At 39.3% G+C, this 23,119-nt stretch overlaps 2 protein-coding genes and 1 long non-coding RNA gene across 6 annotated transcripts in view; 1 reads left to right on the top strand and 2 right to left on the bottom strand.

Moving 5' to 3' along the window:
• Positions 1-6,923, bottom strand: part of snx33 (sorting nexin 33) — a 24,039-nt gene extending 17,116 nt beyond the window's left edge. For both annotated transcript variants that reach the window (XR_001661465.1, XM_007546797.2), the window contains exon 1: positions 4,682-6,923. Coding sequence is in view for 1 of the 2 variants with exons in the window: in XM_007546797.2 (XP_007546859.1) it covers positions 4,682-6,116 (1,435 nt within the window). In the remaining variant the exon portion in view is untranslated. The remainder of the gene's footprint in view (positions 1-4,681) is intronic.
• A 427-nt stretch (positions 6,924-7,350) lies between these two features.
• On the top strand, positions 7,351-16,874 carry snupn (snurportin 1). 3 transcript variants are annotated; one of them, XM_016668827.1, is made up of 9 exons: positions 7,351-7,436; positions 9,707-9,871; positions 10,208-10,385; positions 10,566-10,670; positions 13,307-13,403; positions 14,261-14,358; positions 14,478-14,555; positions 15,849-15,929; positions 16,028-16,874. In XM_016668827.1, the coding sequence occupies exons 2-9, from the start codon at positions 9,714-9,716 to the stop codon at positions 16,346-16,348; spliced, it is 1,116 nt and encodes a 371-aa protein (XP_016524313.1). In that variant the 5' UTR covers positions 7,351-7,436; positions 9,707-9,713; the 3' UTR covers positions 16,349-16,874. The 3 variants fall into 3 exon arrangements, with proteins under 3 accessions (XP_016524313.1, XP_016524314.1, XP_007546860.1); XM_016668828.1 differs by having other exon boundaries at positions 7,405-7,427; XM_007546798.2 differs by lacking the exon at positions 7,351-7,436 and adding an exon at positions 8,943-9,084.
• Positions 16,109-18,561, bottom strand: LOC107835654 (uncharacterized). The gene is made up of 3 exons (XR_001661468.1): positions 18,146-18,561; positions 17,548-17,668; positions 16,109-16,195 (listed from the first exon to the last, which is right to left on the bottom strand). It is a non-coding gene; the product is annotated as an uncharacterized LOC107835654 (long non-coding RNA).
• Between the last annotated feature and the right edge of the window lie 4,558 nt (positions 18,562-23,119).

Consider the following 23,119-nt stretch of genomic DNA (forward strand, 5'->3'; position numbering starts at 1 on the left):
TATAGCAGTTTTGGTGCTTGTTTGGCCATTTTAGACCCCATTTAACAACCACTGATATACTCCACCGTAAGTGGTGGGCATTTATCATACCGTTTATCGTTCATTGTTTATCGTGAAAATTTCTTATCGTGAGAATAATTTTTATTCATCTTGATAAATCTGCTTTTATGTTCAAAAAGCAAAAGAGACATTATTGGAAATGTTATTTTTACAATTTTCTCCACTTTTTATTCGACAAATATCAGTAAATTTAAAAATATGTTCATTGACATAAATCACACTTCTTCGATGTGGCGTCCTGAAGAAGCCAATTTAAATAGGAAATTTTCTACGAGAACAATATTTGTGTTTGTGGTAATATGAATGCTAAAAATCCTTAAAAAAAAAAGTAATAAATTATCCGAATTATTTTTATCTTTATCACCACAAAATATTAAAATAAAATTCTAAGTCTATGTCGTCTAGACCTGCTTCCACCTGAATTTCACAGATTTTAGAGACCAAACCGGTTGGACGATCATCTGGGTCATCAGGTGATCGATCTCTTGTTTAAGATCTAAAATACTAAGACTGATAGAAACCTGAGTCGGATTACTACAAGCTGATCACAGCCTCTTTGAGAGACATTTTTCCCTTTGTGTGAAAACAAAGCAGAAATTAAACTAGAATTTGTTGTTTTTTCCCAAATAAAGTTAAAATCACGTCCCGTCTTGCCCAGGGAACACCACGTACTGTCTTGTTTTGTTAGCTGCTACACATCGAGTTGATAGTCAAGTTACAGGAAATAAGCTAAGGTTATGGGCCATCATTGGATTCCCACAGTAATGATAACCTTAAGTAAAAATACCAACAAAAAAAGACATTCTGAAAAGGCTTTGGATTAACAGAAAAACAATAAGCTGTACTTCTGCTGCTAAAAAAGTAGCATATTCATTATTACATTTATGATATTGCCATCAGTTGTTGTTTGGATTTTCATTCTTAAGGTTAAAATATCAAAAAAAGCGTCCACTTTAGTTGTAGTTTTCAAGTTTATATTGCTAAGAATGTTAAGCCTTTTTGCTGTGCGATATTTACACTAGTATAGCAAGCTAATGTTAGCTTAATTAGCTAGGCAAAACAATACCAGCTTAAAAAGAGCGACTGTTTCTTTAGTTTTCACACACACGCACACACACGCTCAGTGTTTTCCGAGCTCTGATATCGGTAACCAACATGTTGCAAATGTTTGGTTCGCTTTCAGACAAATAAGTGCATTCCTGGGGGGTTTTTTTTCGTCCTTGCAAAACAAACACTCTCTGATTTAACCTCCTTTTTCAATTCGTCACGGGCAACTGTGGTGAAAACAGCAGTAATCACCGTCAGAGGGAAACATTCCCTGGACCAGGCCGACTCTGACAGGAATGCAGAAACATGTGGGCAAGGCATTGTGTGTTCAGACGAGGACCCTAGCGTTGTCAGGATTTATGAGTGAGCAGTCAGAAAAGAGGGAGCACACTGTCATCTTTCACTCAACCTGACACATGACGTGCAGGATCCAGACGTGCCATAATAGAACCACCAAAACGTTCCTGAAACTCTATCCTGACTGCTCCGATTACATCTAGCGCGACCGCACAAAAGATCAACGCTGTACTGTCTCTGGCGTTCTCACACGGTCATGGATCATAGATCATAGAAGCACGGTTTGTTCTGCTGGTGTGATTCTGTAGAGCTGTGCATCCAACACACAGCTGGGAAGCAGCAGATCCTTTCTTTCAGAATAAGATTCAGCCTGCTCATTATTTTTGTAACCAGGCAGTTCTCTTGACCGTATTTTAAAAAAAAAGTCTGGCTAACTTGTTGAAACACATGCCATGAGAGTGAGTTCCTTCTCAAACTGGAAAAAAAAAAAAAGCTGCTTTCAGGGTTGCAGTTGTTGCTTTACAGCCGTCCGAGCAGCAGCTGAACTACATATATACGATGCCCGCGTTGATGACAGAGAAGTAATAAAGACAATGGTGATAACCGGTGAACCGTAGAGTGCAAACGTAATGAAATCTCAAGACACAAGATCCCAACAACAATAGCTATCATGCAACAGGCTGTTGAGTTGTTGCCAACATCAGACTTCACCTGTTGCAATGAGTTGAAGCTATTGATTTTATTCTATTAGGAGTGCTTAAGGTTTCAAGTAGAAAAGGAATAAGTGCTTCATTTGCCATCATGAGTTGAATAATAAAAACATTTGAAGAACTTCCCTTCAGGTTGATTTCGTTACACTACCATGGAGGAACTCTGCACCACTTTTATATTGTTTGTGTGGCAGCATTGTGTTTACTTAGCAGCACTACAGAACCTAACATTTTACCAGGTATTTCTGTCCAGTTTCAAGTGCAAATATCTTACATTTAAATATACACTCTAACTAACCTACGAGTAACTTTTCAGCAAGATACAGGAGCTTGTTTTAAGTCAATAATTCCTTTAATATTGATGAAAAAGTCCTGGTTCCACTGGCAGATTATTTTACTTACAACATGGGGAAAAAATATCCTATAAGCTAAATAATTTGCTAGTGAAACAAGAACTTTTTCATCAATATTCAGAAATTATTTACTTAAAACAAGCTCCCGTATCTTCATGAAAAAGTTGCTTGTAAATTAGTTTGTTTTATTCCAGTGCCTGAACGTCTCCTCTGAAGGCTCACAGATGATGAGCGCTAACACCGTGGCTGAATTATGAATTCATCTCATGTAGCTGTTTACCGCCGTTGCTGCCATGTTTTTTAATCTCATTGCTTGAACAAGTTTGTTCACGTGTGATTTTTAATTTAATTTCTTATTTGATGGAAACACCACAATTGCAAAATTGTGTTTTGTCAACATTAGCAGAATATACACAAAGACTTGCGCACATTCGTAATGGAAACAGAGCTTGTGTTTCCCTGTGTTTGACGGACAATCCGCCCATGAAGTACCCCGCCTCTTGACCGATGACTGCTGGAGATTAGCACCAGAACCCCTTGGTTCTGGTGCTAATCTCCCCCACAAGGGTAAGAAAGTGGGTGGATGGTATATCTGCTCCGGAGCTTTTGCTATTCTACAATTCCGTTGTTTTTGTTTAACTTAATTGTTTTTGTATCATCTTTATCTGAAAATCCGACATATTAAGACTGATTGAACCTGAACTATATCATTCTACACAGGAGAAGTACGACAGGCTGTATGGCTGCAGCCTGTCATCCCCACAAATGCCTCTCACACAAAAACCCCGTAACGGGTCTTTATTCTATGACAATGCATTGTTCTTAACCCTTCAGATCAGGACCTTCGGTTGTACTCAAAGGAGAGCTGCCTCTAACAATGGGATCAGGCCTGGCAGAGGTTCAAAGTACTGCAGTTCACTGTTGGAGGAGTTCAAGACTCTCTGTCTACTGGAAATTTACGTGCTCTGTTACTGAAACCAGAGCAAGTGCCCAGTCAGACAGTTCTGAGATGAACGTCTGTGCAGGAGACAGCAGGAGAGAAGATGAAAAGAGTAACCCAGATGTGAAGAGACCAAGCAGAGACTAGAGAGAGGCTGAGAAAACAGGACAAAGAGACATACAGACTGCACTCTGATATTTTTTCTGGTACTGCCCTAAACCGTCTTCTTTTTGGACTCATATTTATTGCCGCTGCCCAGCACAACATCCTAAAGCCACCCGTGTAGCTTTCATTCTCGAAAAGATAACAGCAACAAAAGCAGCTCCTGTGGACCTCAGTGAAGTTGGGCAAGGGAAGAAAGTAATACGGAGCACACCGGAAACTGCCGAACTCCGTTTTGTGTGTTGTGAGTGTTGCCACAGCTGTGTCTGGTTCTGCAGAACACCAGTCACATCAAGGGGCGTTATCTGGACTGGCATAGGAGATGAGGGGGAGTCTCCCGTCCATTCAGAACCACTGCTGGATGGGCACTCTGGTTTTAGACATTACTTCATGTGCAGTTTTTACCTGATGACTGTAGATATGTTTGATTTTACCATTACAGTCACCTCCATGGCTATCAGAGGTTCAGTATTTGCAGATTCACCTTTTTGCAGATTTCTATTTTGGAACACAACTCCAACAAATTATTCATGGAAAACTCGCCTATTCTCAGATTATTTCGTAGAACATATCTAAAACATTTTAAAGAAAATGCAGCTTGGGAAGCCGAAATAGCTGGACCCGATACAACTCCACGTGCCATTAGCAGATGGATGTATTTATTTTCTATTGATCACTAAAATTAACTAATTGAAGCATTATGGTTTCTACAGAACACATCAAACTGGTTGAGACAATGATTTGACTCAGAACTTTCTAATGGCAGCTACTTCATATATTATGAAAATTATTCATAATTTTTAATTAGGTTTTCACAAACATAATTGCTTTTGGGGGAATCGGGTATGAAATGAATGGTTTTAGAAGGCTAGAGGCCTTAAGTCCTACTGTATCATAATAGCATTGTGGGCAGAAAGTTTGATATATTAGTATAACGTCTGGAAAAACCAAGCCAACTACATAATTCCTAAAATAACGTTCAGAAAACCTTTGGGGACAGAAAACATTTGGGCTGCTGAAGAAAGAGTCAGTTAACTGTAATCATATTACTTGCTGTAATCACTTCTCCAGAACACTGGAGAACTCTCCAGAACGTTGAAACTACTCTTTACCTTTCTGTAGATGAATGATGTCCGGGAAGTTGGCGAGCAGGCCTTGATAGAGCGAGAGCTTATCCAACATCTGGAAGAGGTCATACTTAGGTTGCTCTGCAAACATCTCTCCGATGTTTTCATAGGTGCGGCCAGTGTGGGAGATGGCGTTGTTGAGGGCATCTGACTTGTAGGGTGGGTCCAGTGTGAAAGCCTGGCTAATAGACTGGAAGGCATTCCCAAGTCGCTGGAACTCCTTCCTGAACCCGCCCAGGTGCTTACGCACGAGCTCTGAGGCAACGTGCGTGAGCTGCATCACACTGTCATCCATTTTCTTGGCGAAGGTCTTGAAGTTGTCGACCCTCTCCTCGACGTCCTGAAGGTCCTGGTGCTCATTGGGAATCTGAAGGGTCAGCATGAAATGGGCTCCCACCATCTCGTCCTTCTCTGCCCGCCGCTTACCCAGTTTCCACTGCTTATCATCAGCACACATCAGAAAGTGCTCAAAGCCTTCATACTGCGAGAGGACCGGGTGGCTGGTCATGTGGTTCATCCACAATATCAGTCGCCTCTTACGCTTCTCGATGAAGTCTTCCTCAAACCGACCAGTGGCCTGCTTCTCAGGGAGGTGAGGCACAGAGATCACAGTGAACTTGTGCAACAAACGATTGTACAACCAGTCAAAGTGTTTGTATCGTCTGTAAACCGGCCGGCCTATGTGGCTCGGCGTCACTCGGTACGATATGTAGGTCTTGATACCCTTGAACTTTGTCTGTTTGGTTGGGTCTTCAATGGAACAGATGAATGGCGTTGGATTTGCCTTCCATTGAGGTCCCAGTGAGCCCATCTCAATGGTATATGACTCTGCAATCTTTGCCATCATGGGGACATCACCAAGCACAAAAGCCTCCACCCCTGAGCGGACAAAGCTGGAAAATCTGTTCAAGTTTCTGCCCACCATGCTTCCCTTCCTGGCGCTGGCCATACTGTCTTGTCCAGAGACTGATTTGCTCCGGTAATGCACGTTGGGATTATTCGACGGTGGGGCCTGAAAGATATGTCCATTAGCTCCAGTAGTGCTAGTGTTACTGTGATCAGCATCATCCACCACTGTGGATCTGTCGTCCCAGTCATCCCAGTCGTCGTAGTAGTCTTCGTCATAAATCTGTCCCGAATTAATGGATGTTTTTGGTGTAGATGGTAGATGGGGGGAGTCATTTCCTAAAGAGCCTGACGGGCTTATGGAGCAGTCAGTCACGTTGGAGTCGGAGCGAGTGCGAATGATGTTCACATAAGATTTAGGGAAGAGACCCCGCTCCCCTCGGCTGTTTTCCCCCAAGACCCAACCATCCACTGAGTTCTCGTCAAAGATAACCACTTCCTCATTCTCCTGGATACTAATCTCCTCTTTGTTTTCACTTAGAAAAGTGTAAATGGCAACACCTTTTACTGACATGTTGAAACACAAGTGGCTTCCAAACCTTTAACCTCTACATGCACATAATGCCTTGATTGGCACTGTTTACTTTATACTGCATGGAAACATATGACTACAGCCTACTGTAATACTGCAGAGTATGACTTAAGTTAAAATAATTTTCTAAAGCCTAGTTTCAAACAACATCTATTTTGTTTTTAAGTCTATATCACATTAAACATCATCAGCCCATTTAGGACACTGCTGTTACTGCGTTGTAGCCAACTTTTAAGCTATGACTCCACAATATGCAAGCAATATGTGTCTGCGTCGACATAAAAACAATATGATTAAAACCAAAACTGTTTTCATCCAAGTCCTCCTCCAACAGCTCTGTCGATCGATAGAATCCTCTCTAAGCTGCGCTTTCTTAACGTGATGTTCATTTATCACTCTTGAGCTTCACCCAGGATCCTAAAAGCCTTCAGAGACAAACATATTTCCAGGACAAAGTGGTCCGGCGCGGACAAAAACACACGGATGAGTAATGGTATCCTTGTGCATTTTCAGCCCGCACCGCATTCCCTCAGACTCAAACTTGCTGCGTTTTCCTTGTAAACAGGTTCCTGCGCATCTCCAGTGAAGCCCCGCAAAGTTGTGAAGAAGGAAGAAAACAATCCGCTTTTAGAGATTATCAACATTCATCAAGGTCCGCTTGTTTAAGGTTATCCTTTGAGTGTGTTCCTCAAAGCGCTGAAACTCTTTCCGTGACGTGAAGCTCGGACAATTGGAGGCAAGTTTGCCTGTTTTCAGCAGCTCCTTTATGGTCTGGGTAGGTAGGGAGGGGGAGGAGGATCGATACCGCCCCCCGCAGGAGAAACGGAATACAACACAGGGCACAGATTTTCACATCTGGGAGAAACTTCATGTAATCAATTCCTTATAAAATGATAGTGAAAATTCAGGAAAAATTCTTTTTATAAACGTTTGATGTATAGATGGGTTCAGAGTTCTGTTTTTTATTGGTTTAAAAATGATTACCTCTGAAAAACAAATGTTTGAGTAAATAATAATAATAATAATAATAATAATAATAATAATAATAATAATAATAATACACCTCCTATATTTGAATTTGTCTTAACTTATGCTTTCTTTTTTTCTTCTTTTTTCCTCATATGTATGGATATATATGTTGTGTACATAGAACGTCTTGCCAGTGAGGGCGCTCTCGTGCCACTGTTGGTCTAACAGGAAGAACGGGTTTTCTGGTTCTGGGCATGCGCGGCTCAGAATAAACGCGCTTTTGCTGGAGTAACGTTATAAAACTCACTTCCTCTGTGATCCACAGTGAGTAAAGCGAATAAAAGGCAACTTTTATAAGCCCATAAAAAAACTGGTTTAAAATGATCTGTAAATATATTAAGAGTAGTTTTATAATATTTTGTGTAACTTATATGTGTAATTTGAATAATTTTATACTAAGCTTTGATCTGTGTCGGTAGATAGCTTGATTTGTGTTGTGATTTTGGATTTATTTAAATTGCTTAAACACTGTTGTATTTGGGGACTATTGCCATATTGGTATTTGGGTAATGTTTGTTGTAGTATTTTTTCCTCATAATTTATTTATTTATTTTGCGATCAGCTTAATCTCCTTTATAACCGCTATGACGGTTCTAACTGCCAGACGTTGGTATTTACTGTTTGTAGATGGAAAGTTTTTATCAGTTTGGTTATGTTGACTTAACATGACCAGATTTTCTTAATTTTTTTTTTATAAAAAATGATGTTATTTTATTTGTGCATGTTTATTTTTCTTTCTTTGTAAGGACTCCAGATATTGTTGACTGAATTTTAATTGTATTATAATTGTATTTTTTCCCCTTTTCATTAATTGAAAATGTGTGGTTAACATGTTATTTTATTTGTGCGTTTTATTTTATTTTATTTCTTTGCAAAGACTCCGGAATTTGAAATACATTGTATCTGTATTTTATTTATTTATTTATTTATTTAGCGATCAGCTTAATCTCCTTTATAACCGCTATGACGGTTCTAACTGCCAGACGTTGGTATTTACTGTTTGTAGATGGAAAGTTTTTCTCAGTTTGGTTATGTTGACTTAACATGACCAGATTTTCTTTTTTTCTTTTTTTAAATTATGTTATTTTATTTGTGCATGTTTATTTTCTTTCTTTGTAAGGACTCCAGATATTGTTGACTGAATTTGAATTGTATTATAATTGTGTTTTTTCCCCTTTTCATTAATTGAAAATGTGTGGTTAACATGTTATTTTATTTGTGCATTTTATTTTATTCTATTTCTTTGCAAAGACTCCAGAATTTGAAATACATTGTAACTGTATTTTGTTTATTTATTTATTTGAAAATGTGCGTCAGAACAAACGAACTCTTGCCGGAGTAACATTATAGCAACTCGTTTCCTCTGTGATTCACCTATATTGGTTACACAGGATTGTTCTGCCTGTGTGCCACTTGTCAGAACACCGGTAAAATTTTAACAAAAACAAATCTGAATGATGGATCTCTGGGGGAAGACTTTTGAATATGTAGTACTCAACAGTGACAAACCTGATCCCTTTGGGAAAATATAACTTAATCTGGATGGAGACAGAAACATTCAGTCACTCAGTCTAATTTCTCATGCTTCAGTATGTTGCTGTGTTTCGTCTCGTGGTTTGGTTTTTCATGCATTTTCAAAGTTGCAGCTATGTAGCCTGCATATACTGCATAATTTTCAATGCCGAAAATTTGTTTAAAGTAGTAATATTCCTCCAAGAGGAATTTTAAAAGTGGGCCCCAACAAAATAAATGACGCACATACTTGTTTCACAGTAAAATTATCAGTACTCAGCCAAAGTTGCGCAACTCCGGAATAGTTGTGCTATATGTCGGCCATCTGAACCCTCTGACCCGGCAGTAAACATGACGGCAGCGTGACGTGTTAGCACCGCCAGCAGTAGCAGCCTCCCTGAATGCCAAGGTATATGTTTATTTTAGCTTGAACTACGAGTACTATAACCAATTTACCTGTTAATATTTAATTAGCATTATGTGCACTTTATAGAAAATCGGCATAGCACCGTAAACTTCAGAGAAACAGCTGCTAACAACCTTATCATGGTAGGGGGGGTTAGCTCGAAGCTAGCCGCTAGCTACAAGTGACAATCTGAAAATTAAGTATCCCGGCGTTTAACCTCTCATTTAATTCTCTTTTAGACGAGAACGTGTTTGGAATGCAGTTGTGGATTGGTGTTATGAGTCTGATGTATATCTATTAAAATGTCCAGTCATAAATTATATTATTGTTTGTTCTAATTCAGCATGAGAGGGAAAATCAAAACTTTAGACCTCACAATTCATAAGTCCATTCACAAGTTAAAAACAAAAAAAATATAGGTTTAAATTTATATATATATATATATATATATTCTTCAGTTCAAAAGTAGATTCAGTTCAAAAGTAGATTATCTTAATCCATCACTTGATGATTTTGTTTTCAAGCATCCACTAACAGTTTTCAGATAGTTTATTTCGACTCCTCGATTGACTCCCATGTATAATAATGCCATTGTTTTTACATCTAACTTCTTGTGTATTTGCAGCGTTGCCATGGACGACCTGACCGCAGCCCTCTCATCCAGCTTCGCTGTGTCCAAGGAGCCAAACAGCACAGCCGCCCCTCACCCTCGACTGGCTCAGTACAAGAGCAAGTACAGTGTTCTGGAGCAGAGCGAGCGGCGACGGCGTTTTCTTGACCTGCAGAAAACGTAAAACAGACCACATGTTGCCTATTTTCATGCTTGATGACACATTTAAACCGTATTCAGTTTCGGGCAGAAGTTTATTATATGCATTCTTGGTGGAATGCACATAAACTATTTGAAAATTATGAAATTATAGCCAATTTCTTTGGGGATAACATGGAGCTGTTGGCAGGCATCAGTTCAAACCCAGCGATGTATTACTGTACCATTATTTGCATTAGTAAAATCATTTTTATGTGGTGGTTAGGGCACCAAAAATGGCTCCTGCCCAGGGGCCCCACATTACTTGTAAATCTGGCCCTGTAAATCCTTTCTTCTTCTTCTTTTTTGAAATCTCAGGAAAAGATTAAACTATGTCAATCACGCACGACGCCTGGCAGATGGGGACTGGACGGCGCCAGACAGCGACGGGGAGGACGACATGGACAAACAGGAGGACGGGAAACAGCAACAGGAAGAGGAAGAGGAGGGGATGGAGGTAGAGAGGAGGAAGCTGCCCAAGCATTATGCAAACCAGGTCAGCGGCAAAACCTTTTTGCAACCAAAACGTGCAACACCAATGTCCAGCAGAGGGCAGCGGAGTTCCACCGCTGCTGTTCTGCTCTTTCATCTCAGTGTTTTCATATCAAGTCTGTTTCTAAAAGTGAATTCCCATCGATGCCGCGCGAAGATAACCAGGTGTCTGATTCCCGTTTAGCTCATGCTGTCAGAGTGGCTGGTGGACGTCCCACCAGATCTGGACACCGACTGGCTGATGGTGGTCTGTCCTGTGGGGAAAAGATCTTTAATTGTTGCCTCCAAGGTAAGCCACCCTTACATTGCAGAATGTTAGGAAGCTGTTATCTTTGTCTTTGTTATTTACACTTAGGAATATGTTAATACTACCTTTGGTTTAGTTATTTTTATTTTTTCTCTTGGTGCAATGTCTGAAATAAATCCATCGATTCAAATAAAGAAGTCGAGTTTGCTGAAAATCCAGTAAGACTTTTCTTACTGGATTTTCCATTTGCTGTAATTGAAACTTCCTGGTACTGGGAGGAATGTTGAACTTTTGAATGATTTTCTTTTTTATTTATATATTATTATTCATATTCATATCACTATGGAAGCATGCCAGTAGGACACTATAGATCAGAAGCCTGCAACCTTTACAATCCAAAGAGCCATTTTGGACAAGTTTAGAGTCACAAATATTACCTGACCTTTTGGGGGAGGGGGAGAAATCTTATAATTTTTTTTATCAATATCTACAGCAGGAAATCTGTTATTTCTAAAGAGCAACTGTTTACAATTAATTATTTATTAATATTTACAATACATTTTTGAAGAATTTTGAATGAATGAGTTTCCCTATTGGGAAAGTGTCATTAAAGAGTTTGTATTATATAGTTATTTTTATGATTTCTTTTTATTAAAGAAAAAGATACATTTTCAAAAAGATGATGGTTACTTGTTCTTATGAAATGTTGATATTTGTGCAGTGCCAACCTAATAATAATTAGAATAGATCTAAATAAAATTGACTGCGACTTTCAGTGTTATTCTGTTCTAGACATTAAATTACTCCCAATTATTCCGAGAACTGAAAAATAGCTAAGATCTTGTTGTTAAACATTTTTTTTCGAGGTACTTAGAAGCAAATACAGAATCCACTTTTCTCTCTAAGCAGAGAGAAAGTTGCAAATGCCTCAGTGAGTAATTATTATTCCACATATAATGCTTGTAATCTAGTAGATTATTCCTAATGAATGCAAAAATGTAAATAAGCATTCAGATTCTTGAAAGAATCTTGACTTCACTGTAAAAGCGAATGGTTTAAGAGTTTATGTGTGGAAGGCTTTTTTATTTTTTTCCTACTTTCACACAGAAACGTTCTCGTTGCGTCTCGCCCTGTGATGTTATCACAGCAGGCTGGTTCCTCATTCGTTATCTCAAAGCCTAACCTCGGTGACGTCTAATCTGTAAAAACAGCTCCGCATCAAAAAGTCCCGATCGTTCGCCGTGTCGGGCAGAACCGATGGAGCCACAGGAATCTGACTAACCCTGACCCATCCAGCGGTGAGGAGTCTCTGCGCTTTCTTAAGAGTTTTCAGTTCACAGCGAGATGCTTGCAGGCTTCCCTAATGCTTTTGGAACAATCGCATCACTCTCGTCAAGAATGACAAATTATTTACTGATCTTCTGTCAGTTTTGATCAAAAAAAAAAAGCACACTTCTTTTTTTTTTCTCTCAGCTGACGGTAAGTTGGTAGACGAAGCAGAAAAGTTTGACCACATAGAGGATGTGAAAGGGTTTGATGCATCAGGAGTGTGCAGGGTACTTGTTGCTGTGTGAAAGTTTTAAAGCTTAGTAAGCAGGTCGGTGTCATTAAGTGGTGTTTTAATTACCACAACATTTTTGTCGTGATGCGTTTCCCAAAGAGCCCCTTGCTTTTCATCCGTTCCTCTCTTCAACTGGACAAGTATCAGGCATTTTCACATTTTAGGATGTTTTAAACACAAACAACAGAGGACTTTCTGTGACACAATGTAGCATACAATGTTTGCATTCATGTTTTTCTAAGAAAGTAAAGTCTGAACACTGTAGTATGCATTTATATTTAGTTCCTTTTACCCCTTAAATAACTGGTTGCCTTCAGTTGGAGCCTAATAAATAAATCTCAGTATGAACTCAGCTGGTTTGTGAAGGCTTTAGAAGTTTGCTAAAGAATGTTTGTGAACAGCATGAGGAGCAAAGAACCCAGCAAGGAGGACAAACACAAAGATAAACGATAAACAGTCCTCAAAAGTATTTATGTCGCCTCTCGATTCAAAAACCTGATGGTGGAAGTGGATTAGTTAATGAGAAATATCAGCACTGCTGAATAAGACACGGCAACAAACCAATCACACAACGCTTTGCTACAGTTCTATACAAAATGGTTTGACCCGGTCCTGGTGTCTCGCTTCTCTGTGGACAAAATGATAGAAGCTCAGGGTGACGTTGGATGAAAACTTGTATGAAGTGTAAACGGTCTTGAGGTTGTGGGTGGAGGTTCGCCTTCCTAAACATTTAGCCTGGGCTACAATGCCACGGTGTAGCTTTCCATTGCCCATACTTGGTTTTTTCCTAAGTTTGAGGCAGTATTGGCAACACTGATACCAATTTCCTCTTGACGCTTGTTCAAATGTCAATTTAGTTTGTCTGTAAATATACACAGAGGGTAATCGGACAGTCCCATCAGCAGCAGATAGTTTCCTGCCTTCCTTTGTTTACACACAGGTGGACATAAGTTAAAGAGCAATGTGTAAAAGTGAATATGTGCAAACCAAGGTACCAAGGTTCAATATCCTGTAACTCTGTAAACTCTTTGACTCTTGCATTGGCAAAAGTGTCGAGACCAGCGTAGGAACGGTAACATTTCTCTCTTCTCGTCTGGGTGGTGTGTGTGTCTTAAAGGGTTCCACCGCTGCGTACACTAAAAGCGGCTATTGTGTGAGCCGCTTCCCTTCCCTGCTCCCCGGTGGGAACAGACACAACTCTGCCATGGGAAAAGGTGAGCGGGTCTGTTGTTTACTGTAGAAAGAGGGGCTACTCTGATAGGCCACTCACATTTTATATATATATATATATATAAAAACTCTCTACCTCAAGTTTTATCGTGACAGTCACAGAGGAAGAGTTCACCTCTACTTTCAGCCAAAGATAGAGTATTAATTTACACCAATTGTGTCCAAAGTCACTAAGTTTGCCTTAATGAATGAGATGGCCCAACTCTGCATGTTTACTTATGTGGAGCTAAAATGAAAAGCAAATAAAAAGTTTTTATGGTAGGGATGCACCTTATCTGTAATGACATTGGTATCAGTCCATCAAAAAAAGTTATTTTGCTTTTAACCGAGTGAAGGAATTACAGAAAGGTGTCTACTGTTATTTATGTTACAAAATAAAAACAAAGGCTTGGTTTTAAATAATTAAGACTGTTTCAATATAGAGCTTGGTCAAACAAAAGTGAAAAATAATGTTCGAGGTCAATTTAAGCAGAAAATTAACTTATCCAATCAGAAGGGAGTGGTGTTTTAGCTTTATTTGCTTTTTTCTTTTTGTACCTGGTTTTTTCTAAACTGAGTAGAAAATCTAATTCTATATCATTACAAAAAGTCCTTCAGCTGCTGAAGCAGAAAATTATAATTATATTGTATCCAATGCTAAAGGGCAGAGCCTCCCATGGCTGCAGCCTCAGGCACCTGTGTACACGTCTTATGATGTTTGTTTGTTTTTTGTTCTTTTGGCTGCACTGAAATGTCAATTTCCTCCCTGGGGGACCTAAGAAATGTATTTTTCCTCTTCTAGGAGTTTTAGGATTGGCAGTATGTTTTTCATTGAATGTTCGCTGGTCTGTTTTCCATATAGACTACACCATCTTGGACTGCATTTACAGCGAGGTGGACAGAACGTACTACATCCTGGATGTCATGTGTTGGAGAGGACACCCGGTCTACGACTGCCCAGTAAGCAGTCCAGGACGGCTCGTCCAGCCCTTCTAATGTGGCCACGTTGCTCATTTTATTGACTTGGAATGTGAAAGAAAACTTCAAAGTTTCTCTTGTTCCTGTTTTCTCACCGACAGACTGAGTTTCGCTTCTACTGGCTGCAGTCTAAGGTCCAGGAGACGGACGGCCTGTCGGAGATCGCCAAACGCAACCCTGTGGGTATCTGCACCCAGACAAACTCTCTCCTCTTTTCAAATTGTTTATTTCAAGTTTAACAAGCTCCAGACTGAAGACGATCAGACTTGTTTTAAGTTCAGTTCACACTATTAAACTGGATTATTTCATGTTCGTAGCTCATTAAGCAAACTGTCTGAACTAAGTACCAATAGAAAGAAGTTAGTTCTCCCAAATTTATCAATTTAATTGTGAAATCTCTCATAATGTTTTGCTCTCATGTGAGTGTTAGTATGTTGGTTAAGTCATTATGTAGCTGGATTTTATTTGCATCTGCTGTTATGGCTCATACACTGGAGTTCAGCTCTCAAAGTAGCTGCTCTCATTCACACATGCTTCTGGTTTAGTTGTCAGAAAGCTAAATTATCAGGAAAACTGCAGAAAAAAAGTTGCCCGGTATCTCTTTATCTCTTCATTTATTCATTTCTGAAAGCGTTCCGATCAGCTAAAATCATTATTCTGTTTGAACAGGTCAGCTACCAAGATCTTCACTCGCATATTTGGGCTAAATTTAATAAAAATTTAAAGCGTGACGCTACAGTTTCATTCATTTTGAGCCTGCAAACCCACAATATGTCATCGACATAATGTCTGTTATGTCTATGAGGCCATACTCAAAATTATTATCATTATCATCCGTCTCGAGTCACAGAGTGTAATGAAGGTGTCTGAGTGTGACTCAAACTTCTGCCTGACAGAAAAGACCAGCGAGGAAAAAACAGTCCCTCCATGGCTTCTCAAAGACGCTTTACATGAAGTCAGTCATTTCCATTCACACGCTGATGATGGCAAGCTACTGAACTGTAGCCACAGCTGCACAGTCTGACAGATTTCAAGATTAAAATAAACGATCATAATTTAAGGTCTTGGTTTCAGATGCATAAGTTGAAGACGTTTTAAGGACACCTTGGTTGATGTGTTGTCATTCTTCTGTGTTGAAGACAGAAACGTCTTTCAGTAGGGTAAATTTAACCCTTGTACGTGTGAGGACTGAGGCAAACATAGAGGACTGAGGCAAATGATAGAAGTTTTATGTGTGGGGGGTCGGTTGGACCCCATTTCTAAACACAAGGGTTAATCACAAGTGACATTAATTTACTGTGATGCCTTAAATTCTAGAGACCAGGGAAACTAAGGCATGCCATTAAAATCAATTGAATATTTTTTTTAGTGGTCAAGCCCAATAGGAGCTAAATAATCTTGGGAGTTTAACAAAAAACCTCATTGGGAGTGAAAACGACGATGCTCAGGTTTTGTTTTCTCTACTCCAACAGTTCCGGTTCGTGAGTCTCCAAAGCACCGACTGCAGAGCCGAGTCCATTCAGAAAGCACTGGCAGCCGAGTACAGTTTCGGTGTAAGTCATTCATCTCCAACATCGGTCTTCGTGTGGGGTTTAATGTGTAAGAAAAAGTCAATTTCACTGGTATTATTGTTTTGTTTTTGCCTCTGCAGGTGGACGGACTTCTCTTCTACCACCGGCAGACCCACTACACCCCTGGCAGCACTCCTCTGGTTGGCTGGCTTCGCCCCTACATGGTGACAGACATCCTGGGTATGGAGGTTCCTGTAGGACCCCTCACTGCCAAGCCGGAGTATGCCAGCCAGCAGCTGCAGCAGATCCTGGAACACAAGCAAGCGTCCGTCGAGGTCCGCCCCGCTAACAGAAGCGGCGGCTACGAGTTGGAGTACCTGTCCACTCCGAGCACGGACAGCAAGGACGCCTTGAACTTCCTGAATCAGAAGCCAATAAAGGAGGCGAACATGGAAATGTGAGGGACTGGAAAACCGACGCCTAGGTTTTCTATGTGTCGGGAAGCTCTTTAGAAAACTCTGCTCAAGGACCAATCGCAACGCGTGGCTAATTTTAATCCGGCACATCTCTGGACGCCCTCGGAGTGCAGATTAGTGGTGCCATGCTACACGCTGACCTTCAAACCGTCAAAACACAACTAGGAACAGACGACGGAGACACAAAAACGCCAACATCTGTTTGGCCAAGTAATTTCTCACTGCTCTGTGCGTTCTCATTGTGGATACAGCCTGCATGAAACATCTCATCATAACCGTTTGTGGGTTTGCAGGTTTTCTGCAGCTGCTGTTCATGCCTACTCAGCAGAATACAGCAGCTTCAGCAGGTCAGTAGAGCATGCTGAGCTGTCAGTGGAGGGTGAAGCATAACCAACGATATCTTGTCAGTCGCTGATTAGCATCTGTGATGGATTTTTATAGTATAATGGTAAGGTTAAAATGTTTTAAAGTGCACATTTCAAAATAAATGCCTTTTTATTGACAGTTTTTATCATGTTTCCACACATTGCTCTGAAGTTTTATTTTGCTTTTAAAGTTTCTTTTTGTATTTTGTAAATGCGGCAGTATTTTATTGATATTCAGACCATTCAGATATTTAAAGATTTAAATACTGGAAGCTAATTCATCATTAATAAATGTTTTATTATTGCTGTGGCTCATTCAGATTTAACAACCGGAGGAGTTTTTATTTATTTTTTTTTATCTAATCATATTTTATAACACTGTGCAGGTAGATGGAGTGCAATAGTTTACTGAATCACATTTCTGCACAGTGGAGATGGTAGGTTGATTTTCATCTATGCACAGCATCTTTCATGTAGACCAAAAACATCCATTTTACGGTTTTCTTTTCAATGCCATTTTGTACAAACAGGACATTTTATGGCTTTTTCATCAACTTTCTTCACCACTTATCCACAAACGGCAGATTCATAAAGTCTTTGTCTAACAGTTACTTTTATTTTTTTTTGTCAGATCATATAAAACTTAAATTAGTGGTCTTAACATGACAAAATGTGAAAAAAAAACCAAAAGGGGGTAAAAATTTTAGCAAGAAAAAAAAAAAATCTCAGGGCTTTTTCTTGTAAACTAGAGATGAAGTGGCATTTAGAAGGTTATGGTTTAAATCTGAAGGCTCATCCCGCCACCCTCCCATCTCGTACCTGATTGCTTGAGCAGTGTCGGTAGAGCTGCGTGGTTTCTGATGTTCCTGTGGACGGTAAGCCATGACTCAGTACCGACACCTTGGCTCATCAGCAGAAACTTGCTGTCATTTTCAAAGCCCTGCAAAAAAAAAAAAAGGTCACAATAAATAGACCTGAAAGTGTAAGGTAAAGTTGTGATGCAATTGTCATTTAATTTGTGGTACTATTACCAAATTTGGTCAAATTAAACTCATTGGTGTATAAAATATAACCACAGTTTAATTTAAAATTAAAAATTTTCAATCCAACTGATTTAAAACGGAAAATTACAGGGCTATAATTTGTAACAGAAGAATAGCCGGACGCAGGATCAAACGTCTTCAGTCCACATCTGGTTTGTTGGGTTTGCTAGCTCTTCCATGCTAATTTCTGACCACTAGCTAGCTGTTGAGCTAGCTACCTAAAACTGTTCACTCCACTGTGTTTTCACTGCAGCAGAATTTCTAGGACCCTATTGAGTCTATAAAGGCTACATTTTAGAGTCTGTTCTAAAATGTAGCCTTACTAAAAGAGTGATATGTATTTTCTGACACATTTCCATTCGTTGTTAAGCTACCTGCCGAGACGTCCAGGCACACAACAGCATTTAGCTCTAGAAATCAGGTCACAAACATTCGCAACCTCAATAAACTAGCGTGATGTACAGCCAGAATATGACACATCTTGCGTTTCTTGTGTACCACTGCTCACTTTTTCTATAATGGAAAAAAAAAAAAAAAGAAAAAGTTGACTATTTTTCTCCTTGTTTTGCTGCTGTGATGGTATCAAAAGTGCTCTGGCCGCCTACGCGGAACATTAACCTATGAAAATATGTTCAACAGCTTTCTGTGGGGATAGAAGTCACTGTGGAAATGTAAGAGGAGGAAGTGGAGGGGAAAAAGGGCAAACATGTTCACACATGTTGCCTTCTGGTGGTGTGTTTTTGTTTCTTTTCTTTTTTTGTAATGCTAAGAAAAACAAAGTGAGGTGTGAGAACTTTTAATTGCAGTTTTTTTTTTGTTTTTGTTTTAGCTCTATCGAAGAAATTAAGTTTCTACCAAAAGTTTTAAATGCACTGCAGTTCAGAGAAAACGATTCATAGAGTGCAAGTCGGATGTCGCCTCTTTAAATCGAAAGAGCCGTGGAAGAGAGGAAATTGAGCTGCGTGGTTTTTGCAGGAATTCAGATATGACTCAGCAGCAGCCATCACTTTCCAGGAACTGAGCACCTGTTGATTCACAGCTGCTTCACTCACCGTCTCCCACACACACACACACACACACACGCTCACATGTATTCGAGGTCTCTCTGTTCTCTGTGTAGAAACTGTTACGCGACACCTCGTAATTCTTCGACACTTGTCAAAAACAGGATATTGTCATGCAGAAAATTTTAGTAGTCGTGTTTTTGGACTACTGTATTTAACAGGTATTTAAATGAAACAGAAATACTGTATTTTTAGATTTTCTTTTTTCCAGAGTCCACGTGTGTTTTTACTTTATTACACAGTTTGCTGGAAAGCGTGGTGGTGGTGGCGGCATCATGCTGTGGGGGATGTTTGGTGGATGAAACGATGTCAGATGTTTCATCTTAAGCTCAAGTCAACTCAAACCCATAAAAACTTGTTTTGGTATTGATAGAACATTTATTAGGATTCTACGATGACATTTCCCACCAATATATCTGAATACAAGTCCAAGATTTGGCCGAAACCAGTTACTAATAATCCGCCTTCATACTTAGTGACATCCTGCTCTTAATCCTTAAGGTATGATTTCATTCCACTATAAGAAGTCACAGCTTTGCATCTTCTAGGAAGGCTTAGGAGTGTATTTAATTCCAGATCTGCATTTGTAAGAGTTAGACACTGATGTTGGCTCCTGACTCGCAGTTTCCACTTTGAATTCACACCAAAGCTGTTCTTTCAGGTTGAGGTCAGGTTTTCCGAACAAAGCTTGTCCTTCCAGGTCTTAATAGTCCTTGCTTTGTGCACTGCTGAGCTGACATGTTGGACCAGAAGGGTAGGAGCCATATTTCTACTGTTCCAACAAAGTCTGGATCATCAAATTGTCAAAATTGTTTTGGCAAAGCCAGCCACTTAAGAACTGCCCATTCTTCCACAAATGTTTGCAGAAACAGTCTGAATGTCTAGGTGCTTGATTTTAAAAAATATCTGGCCATGGTAGTGATTGGAAGACAAGAATTCAATTATTTGAATGCGCAAAGAAGTTACTTTTAGCAATATATTGTACACCATTGTGCAATATATCAGACACTAAAGAAAGTTGAAACAGATATTAGTGGGGGGCTAAGTGGCGTTTAAACAAGAAGTTTAAATAAACCAAAATAAAAAAGCACCTTTTTTCCTCTCACTATTCAAAGTTAAATCAGACCAAACTTATCATTGGCCAAAATTATTTCTATTTGCTAAATGTCACAATAATGAGGGAAAGAACATGTCAAATATTTATCAATGTCCACAAAATCAGAAGGGGCGTTGTGTCAAAATTTCCACCACCGTACTTCACAGTTGGGATGGTGTTTTACAAGAGTCCCAGTTTTTCCTCCAAACGTGTTGATGTTCATTATGGCCAAACGGTTTTTCTTTAGCATCATCAGACGACAAGTTACGTCTCTAAAATTTAAGATCCACGTCTCTGTGTGCATCTGCAATCTGACATTTTTACGTTTGATCTGTAGTGACGGCTTCTTCATCGCTGAGCGGCCTTTCAGCCCACGCGACTTCTGATTTCAGCTGCATGTATTACAGCCTGTGTGCTTAATTTAAACCAATAAAGCCAAACATGAATACCCTATGTTGGTTTTAAAAATTACCATATCACCCTGGAAAATTGATGACAACCCAGATATACTGGCAATGACTTTTATGAAAATCCTAAATTTTTCTTGTTCTCTGACTAGCACTAAAATAAAAGTAGGCCTCTTTTTTCCCTGTGAGGGACGGGCTAAGGATTTACCAATCACGTTTTCTCCCCGCAAGGATGTGATGTGGACAGGAAGTCCATTGTTGTCCACTCCCTCTTCCCTTTTGTTTTCAAGCCAGACTTTCCCACGCCTCCTCTTATTTACACTTTGTGTATTGTTGGATCTTGCATTTTGTGGAAAAGGAAAATAAACGTGTCGGGTGTACCTGACATTGTTCACCTTTCTATCAAGGAAGGGGACAAAAAAAATCAAAAAAACAACAAAAAGAAAAGAAAAAAGCACAAAAGCCAACAAGCTGCCGGAGCAGAGCACGGCAGGGAGAAACCTCTTTTTACGGCGCACTACTTTTACGGTCTCATTAAAACGCGTCTAAATACGATCTGGGGCCAATCAATAACAGCCTTTCAGGAAATGTAATGTCCTGGCTTGCACTTGAACTAACCTCGTGATGAAATCCAGTTCATCAGCAGTCTGTAATCGTCCTACAGAGACTCGTCTTAGGCTCAGTGTTTCATCAACTTCCATCATACCGTTTGTTTTTGTTTTTTTCTTTCATCCCTACATCATACAATTCCTGTAAATTATAATAGCCTTTGGGATGCGTGAGTGGAGAATTTCCTTAATTAAACCCCTATTACTGTAATATCCTATTATGGAAAGGCACACTCATAAAACTGGCTGCTTCTTATCACCAGGTTTCATGCATTAGTAATGTTGCATTATAGCACAGAGAGCGCTGTTGCGTTGCAGACTTATAGCCTTACTACCATGTTGTAAAACTATAAGTATAAAGTTGTGTCCTAAATAATAGCATTGTGTTTAAAAAAGTGAGTAAACCCTCTAAATATAAATAGTGATGGTTTATTTTTTATTTTAAAAATTCAGTTGGAAAAATGTACATGTTATTCTTTCCCTGAAAAACAAGATCAACAATAAAAAGTAACATTAGATTATCCAAATAAAAAAATAGTACTTTCTGAATTTTTCTTTTTACTTTATAACCCAGCCCAGGATCGTTTGTCTCCATTGCACAATTCCTCTGCATTCCCTTGAGTTTGCTTTGCCAACAGTGGTTTTGTGACGTCACTCTTTCTCTCGCATTAACGGTAATCCTATTCATCTGAAACCAAGATGTTGCTCGCTTCCTGGTGTGTTTGGGGTCAACGTGACCCGTTCAAGAACTCAAGCTGATTCATGTCTGGGAAACGTCCCCTTATCTTGACCCCTGAGTTGGCAGACTTCAAAATGCTTGAATTAACGTCGAAGGGTAATAAAATATTGAACCCATTTCTTAACCTGGGTGTTCGTTTTACCCCAAAATTAGATTTTTTTGGTGGCTGGGATCTTCAAATTCTTCTGGTAAGTGGCAGCCATCTTTCATTACCTGAGGTGGGTAGCTACTAGTAACATTTACTTAAGTAACTTTGGGAGGAAAAGTACTTCTGGGAGAAGTTTTACTGCACTGTAGCTTTATTTTGAGCCACAGTGCAACTGTAGTAAAGTAAAACTTTTATCCAACTTTTACTTGGATACAATTTCTGGCTCCTTTGCTCAGAACTCTACTTTACTGAATGAAGAACAAGCATGTTTAACCAAAAATGGATCAGAACCAGAACCACACCTTGTTTGTTATATTGAGACCGTCGCTCTAAAGCTATTTTCTATTTGTGTTTTCTGTTGTGCCATTTGGATGTGAATGTGCAGTAAACAACTTATTATTACTGGAAGCACTTTGTGCTGTTCTAGCATACATTAACTATCATAGTACATGATGGTTTCATTGGTTTTGTTGTGAATTAAAAAAAAAGATTTCAAAGTGCTGCTGCTGTTTTCTATACACAAATATACAAATCTTAAACTAAGTTATTTTTCAAATTACCATACTCAATTTCACATTTCTTTTGATGAGTGTGCTATTTTTATTAAAGTGACAGTATTATGTAAAATTTACTTTTTTGTGCTTCACATCGTGTTATAATGTTATTCCCTCATCAAAAACATACCTGGACTGTTGCCTTGATTCTTTTGTGCATGTTTGAGAACTCTTTTAATCTCCTTTGCAACCATTCAGCTGTGCAAAACGCCTGGGTGGATCTAGCCCCGCCTTCGAGGACGAAGCCCCTCCTCTGAGCTACAGAGTCCAAGTTTCTGAGTTTCTGCCTCACAGAGCAGCCTTCCCCTAAAGGTGGAGTCTCAGAAAGAGCAAGAGGTTTTTAAAGAGACAGAAGTCCAATTTCAAGGCGTTATACACTAGGAAGTAACATTTCTTTTGGGTCATATTTGGTATATACAACATTTTAATAACAATATTAGTAAAAAATAGTTATTTGATTATGATATAAAATGGCACCATGTGACTGGAAAACACATGACACTGCCCCTTTAAATGCACAGTGTTATTTTTTTCTTCTTGTAAATCTGCCATTACTGCACAGTTTCTTATCCTTATTTTGAATGTGGATGCTTCTACCTTTAACTTGCTGGTGGTACACCTAAATTTCCCCAATGTGGGACAATATGACGCTATTGGTCAACTCTGGGGCTTTCTATTTCCACCCCAAGAGCCCAAATAAACATAACTGACATACATTTTTGCAATACTTCA

Source organism: Poecilia formosa, unplaced genomic scaffold (assembly GCF_000485575.1).
Source record: "Poecilia formosa unplaced genomic scaffold, Poecilia_formosa-5.1.2 Scaffold17, whole genome shotgun sequence".
Taxonomy (NCBI): Eukaryota; Metazoa; Chordata; class Actinopteri; order Cyprinodontiformes; family Poeciliidae; genus Poecilia; species Poecilia formosa.